Genomic DNA, 6,000 nt, shown 5'->3' with positions numbered 1-6,000 from the left:
TATATCTTTTATAAACATAGAAAACATCAAACATATGAAAATAGCCTTTCTTTTCCGAGTGTAAAGATGTGATATGAATAACTCTTGAGTCTGTTTCTTGGGTATGAACCAGTCAAGGTTCCATTTTGAGAGTCCAGTGGTTGAGCCAAGCAAAGCAATCCAAAATGAACAATACGTCTACCAAGACCGACTCGGAGTTATTAATATCAACAGCTGCCTTCACAATCTAGAGAAACGATCGAATTGAAATAAACTAACTATCCCGTGGGATCTCACAAAATCTCGCGAACTATTGTACATATTAAACTTTTCCCAATTTGAACACATTAAAACATCATTATGTTTGATATATTCAACTAACATCTATAATTTGATTTATAAATAATACTCATCTAAACAGACTTGCAAAACATCTTTAATGACACGACATCAATGTAGGATTTAATGCTTAAGTATTTATGAAAAACATTTGGTCAGGTCACTGCTAGCGGACGACTTCACTATAATGTTTGCATACACAGATGGACTGCAATTTTAAAATATTCAATGTAGACATATACAATCATTATTTGCAAAAATTTCTTCGAGATAAACAACGTAAATGGTAAAAAAAAACGTCCTTCAAGATAATTGGACAACTGTCATACTTGTTCTCAATAAGGTCATTGGCATCGAAATTACTGAAATAAAACATAATTTGACCAAGCACAAACGTCGTTTATTAAGATCAGAAATGTTCCGAAGATGTAGGTGTGACGATGACATCGTGTGTATGTGATTATGAATTGCAATTGATGAAAGTATATGCCTTTGTGTAAGGCAGTGCAACACGAATGTAAATGTAACAGAACAATATCAACAAATATTAAAAACTACATACTAGCTTACTTTAAAACAAACCCAAAACGATAAATGCTCGCTTCTGCCATAAATGAAAATATACATGTTGATACTTGTTTTCAAATGATTGCATGTATGTGCAAATAGTTGATGATTTGTTGTTGATTTTAGTAAATTAAAGTATATGAGTGTATTTATTGATCTATATCGTGTCATAATTAAAGATCACTTTGTGAAGCGATTATTGCAGATTATAAGTGTAATAAATCTGGAAATGATCATTAAAATGGCCAATGTCTAACAAGTCAGGTTGGGATATGGAAACAGAGAGCCTATCATATTTGTTCAGCTTGAAAACCGCTGACAGGAAACTTGTGAAGTATACACCATTTATTTCAATTGATTTCTTGGTTTGCATTAAGACACCAGTCGTGCCATATTTGTGTGAAAGGAGATCAACATGATGAATGAAAGTAGTTGGTCTGGTTTCATTTATCGGTGTGTCTGTGTCATTTTGTCGTCGTAGATTCAGCTGCGAAGAAACGATGTAGTAGCCAGGCTGCCTGATGAATATTTCCCCTTCGAGTTCCAAGTGGAGGCAATTGTTTGCGTAAAATGTTTGACCGTTTTTATTCCACAGGACCTTGTGATGACCTTGAAATGAAGAAGTGTTTGATATATCATCCGTGATAGATGCAAACACGCATATCACACGATATGATACAAAATTTTATCTGTTCTTACCATCAATAATGTAGCTTGGTTTGAACCCAACAATTCCAACTACTTTAGCAATTGGCTGCTTGTCGTTTGTTTCTTTTTCACAGTCAGCATACTCTTCCGCTATGTCAATGAGACCTGTATTATGTACAAAACACACTAAAACATGGAAGGTGGAAATTAGGATAAATTCATTTACTAATAATGTACTAAATAACATATACATTCACTGTTTATGGCTTCGCGTTTGCCTTCCTCAACGGAAAAAAACAACATCTAAACTTAGACTTACTTTGACTGGAACTGCTGTAGTAATACTGAGCTGCCATTTCCTAAAAGTTAATATATATTTAAGTGTATATTTTATAACATGCCAAACAAGATAGACCCATATCACGCATTGACATATTTGTCTGAGTTTGAGTACGGCGAAATATTATTCATCCTTAATAGAATCACTGCTAATTGTTAATTGATTCAAACTGAAGTGCTGACAAATTATTTATTTTTTTAAATGGCAAAACAGTCTAGATGAAGCAACCATTATATCAGGTTCGATGTTCTTTGGATTTTTTCCAGAGTTTTTGACGGAACATTAAACAACACATTGAGTTTACAATTACTTTTGATGAAAATTTCTCCGTTATTCTTCATGTCAAAAGTATTGGTTATAAATGCAGTGTTCCTTGAACAATTTAAAGAAACAATAGGTAAACAATGAGACCAATTAACTTGATGGTTTACCGTTTGAAACAACATTTCAAAAAGGCTTTTCGTAGGACCGCAACACATCCCATCGTCTCTCTGTTTGACAGCAGACTGACCAGAAGCTTCTGGACCGAGGTTTATTTGAGCATTGGACTTCATTGTGTCGCAAGAAATGCATGCTAAGCTTTCTTGTGGCATTGTTAAAGATGAACTAATAACAGCCCAGATTATTATAAGAATTAGGAATGTCAACGTTAGGACAATGTTTGCTAGTAAACAAATAACCGCTATTATTTTTAAATGAATGCGATTGCATTTGCCGCACCCCTGAAAAAGTAACTCACTCTTTAAATATCACATATCACAAACTCCAAGTCAGTCGATTTGTGCTAGTGTTTGCTTCACATTTCATCTTGATTATGTACAGAAGTAAAATTAACCTTCCAGTGAATCAATATTGACTATTTATAAACATCAGCTTTATCAACTTGTGCCTAAAATATTTTTTCCTGAAAGTTTAGTATTAGTATAAAAGAACAACACCAACAACAAAAAACATTTCAACACTTTTCAGTACCCTCTCCTTTCTTGTAAGATTGGTATCACTAGGCATCATTTCTGTGTTTACCCTACGTTGTAAGTGAACTCAGGACTGATGTGACGTCATATACAGGATAAGAGTCGCCAGTGTCAAAACTGAAAGGAGTTAAACAAGACCGATTACAATTTAACAATCATTTTAAACCTAGGTGCAGATAGGTTATCTTTTTTTAATAACATATTATACATGGGTTTTATCCGTAACGTTGTGAATTTCATTTATAAACTTTACGTTTAGTTACTGTTCTCATGTAACATGGTTCAGTAGCGGAAAATCCTAAACATGACATATGCTAAGTTTAAAATATACACCAAGACCCCGTAACTGACATATCACTGGATAAAATCTGATCAGTTTCAAAACACTCGAGTTTGTCAAACACCGATGGGTGGCGTATCAACGAACGCTGTCATTGTCATCGAGACTGAACGCTAAAAAGGATAAAACTAAAACAACAAAAATATAAACGTTTGTATATGTAACCCGAAACGGATGCCTCTCCATCTCTGCATATAGTCTCAATACGGTGAACAATTGTTGCAAGTTATTTCGAATCCTTCAAGAGGTTCAATAGATAAGTAGAGGACACGAACTGTATTAATATAATCTTAAACATCAAAGTGAGACTTTGTCCTTGAACCGAGCTAGTTGTATCATGCGGTGTGCACATCGTCTCAACATGGGAAATATAGTCAGGCAATAGTCATATGACCTTTGATATGCAGAGGACACAAAATAAAGTTATATTGTAGTCATATGACCTTTGACCTCTTAAGTTTGACATTGAACTTGAACCGAGCTGGTTGAAACATCCGCTTTGCACATCGTTCCAATATGGTGAACACTTGTGGCAAGTTATTTCACTATCACTCAAGCGGTTCAACAGATATAGAACGAACGCGATTTGTGACGGACGGACGGACGGGCGGATTGTCTGGCGGACGAAAGGACGGACGGACGGACGGACAGACAGACAGAACGTGACTGACCGAGTTAAAATGATACAATATCCTATTGCACATACAATGACCGTTGACAACCATTTATCAGCTACACATGTGCCTGCATTTTGCATATCAGCTGGATATTCCCCTTATGGTACATGTCTCCACTGACTTTGTAGATAATTTTAATAATTTCTCCGACGCGATTAGCTCAAGATGGCTTTAAAAACGACTTTCCACTTTTATCAATCAAAGATCATTCATGCTTTCTGTCAAAAATGTCACTTGGTTCATTCCTAACGGAAGAGCTTGTATTACTGTTTTTGAAAGTCTAGTTCCCAACACAGTAGCCATTAGTTCTGGTTGCCTTTAAAGGTGCTACTTTTATTTTCCAACAAATCAAACATTTGATTTTAGCTACTCATTCCATGCCTTGCATATAATACATGCATGTCCTTATGCAAGATCCTTTGCATCAACGAAGACTTGGATTGATGTTGAATTTACTTCATGAATTAAGTTTATGGATCTTGATACTCTGATATCATTCATGATTTATTTCATGGTCAATTTTATCATCCCAGTTATATTTCTTACACCACAAATTCTAAAGTATTGCCTTGATCTTCAAATGGAAGCAAAACTTTTATTCCAATTTCTTTCAGAACGTAAGTCTTTGTACAACGATTCTTCAGATTTTCTGAATTTGTTTTGCATGTAAACATATCTTCATCCGCTTTCCATAAAACGTCCAACATTTTCTTCTTTGGCACATTTCCATATGATAGGTTCACTTCACTTCCCTGATCTTTTTCAGAGATCTTTCAATTACATTTGTCGAATTTAATAACCATTTTCTAGCAACATTCCAGCATTTTTCGGAGGGTAAAAAGGCCCCAAAGAGAATATTTATAAATTACAACAATTTCTTACGGATTCATTTTGTAAGTCGAATATTCGAATATCGATCAAACGAATTACCGTATATTCGAATATCAATTTTGTCATTCATTTGCATTCCTACTTTTTTAAAGAAATTTGACAGTTCTGTATACATCTCTATACCCATGTTTTTTTATTAAACACATAGCCATGCTATCATCCATGTAGGTTGATTTTAGTACAGTTTTTGTTCCTACTGGAAATTCTTTTTTATACATTTCTGCATATATTCTACAAAAAATAACGTTGTGAATTCTGAGCTTTCTCCACTATTCGGAGTCCGTCTAAGCGGTAAAAGCCTGGCATGTTGCTCCTCTGTATTTCGTATATTTTGGTTACAAACCGATGAAGTTCTGGGTATTATTGTCCTATTTAAAGATCCAGAACGGGCCTAGATGTTGCTACTCTCAGTTAATAACTTATAAGTGTGGATACGTTATTGATTTTCCATTCCAATTAATTACTTTTATATTCCCTTTACCCTATATATGCATCTATTGTGTAATGTGTATGGCCATCTACACTTTCAAGGTCAAATTTCGCTGGCATTGTTTCGCATGAGTTAGGGTTTTGGTACGCCCATCGTGCAATAATGCATTTACTTTGACACATTTGTTCTTTGACTTTAAAAGGTATCTCACCCCTAGTGAAAACATCCACTTAAAACTCTTCCAAGTGTTATGCTTTGCCGATGTTGTTAAGCACAGAACTAAAAATATTTTAAGGGCTTCAATGTTCAGGTTCGAAATCATCTAGAAGGACATATTTTACTGAAGTTTGTAGTTAGAGGCCCGGCTAAAATAGCTTGCTGGGAATGTCAAAGTCTAATTATTTAAAACAGAGTCGGTAAAACATTGTGATATTTAGGCATACTGTTCTCAAATGGTTAAGTTTGATTGTTGATAACCACACCCCAAATGAGAGGGCAGAATGTCCCAAATCTTCAATAACTCTCAATGCAGGTTTCTTTAAGTACTGTTTAAGCTGCACGAGCTTATACTGATATGCGGCAGGAGCGGCATTGATACACCAATCAAACGCAGCTTTCCAGCTTTCAATGTCTTTATTATCACCATGGAAAACTGTATCGAAACCCTGTTTAATTGTTTTCACATATCTTTTCCAAAGTGTTTGTTAACGGATTCTGCTTCTGGTGGCTCTTCAGAAGAACTACGCTCAGATCGAATATCCGCCTTTGCTCTTGATTAAATTCATAATTGCATCGTCGTTTTGTCTCTGTCAACT

The 6,000-nt window shown here is 35.0% G+C and overlaps 1 protein-coding gene across 1 annotated transcript; it reads right to left on the bottom strand.

Annotated features, from left to right (window-relative positions):
* Window positions 1-1,081: 1,081 nt before the first annotated feature.
* LOC128223455 (uncharacterized) lies at window positions 1,082-2,644 on the bottom strand. Its single transcript, XM_052932736.1, has 4 exons — window positions 2,305-2,644; window positions 1,853-1,892; window positions 1,585-1,698; window positions 1,082-1,494 (listed from the first exon to the last, which is right to left on the bottom strand). Exons 1-4 carry the CDS (start codon window positions 2,464-2,466, stop codon window positions 1,082-1,084), a joined length of 729 nt encoding a protein of 242 aa, XP_052788696.1. The 5' UTR covers window positions 2,467-2,644.
* Window positions 2,645-6,000: the final 3,356 nt, after the last annotated feature.

The sequence above is a fragment of the Mya arenaria genome, chromosome 17 (genome assembly GCF_026914265.1).
Source record: "Mya arenaria isolate MELC-2E11 chromosome 17, ASM2691426v1".
NCBI classification, from domain to species: Eukaryota; Metazoa; Mollusca; class Bivalvia; order Myida; family Myidae; genus Mya; species Mya arenaria.
This window is presented reverse-complemented; position numbering and strand designations above follow the sequence as displayed.

Excerpts from the sequence above, each read along its gene's own strand:
- LOC128223455 (XM_052932736.1), bottom strand. The coding sequence starts at position 2,466 with ATGCCACAAGAAAGCTTAGCATGCATTTCTTGCGACACAATGAAGTCC. Across the intron at positions 1,893-2,304 it reads TTGAAATGTTGTTTCAAACG|GAAATGGCAGCTCAGTATTA; the intron begins GTAAACCATCAA and ends ATTAACTTTTAG. Across the intron at positions 1,495-1,584 it reads ACCAAGCTACATTATTGATG|GTCATCACAAGGTCCTGTGG; the intron begins GTAAGAACAGAT and ends CTTCATTTCAAG.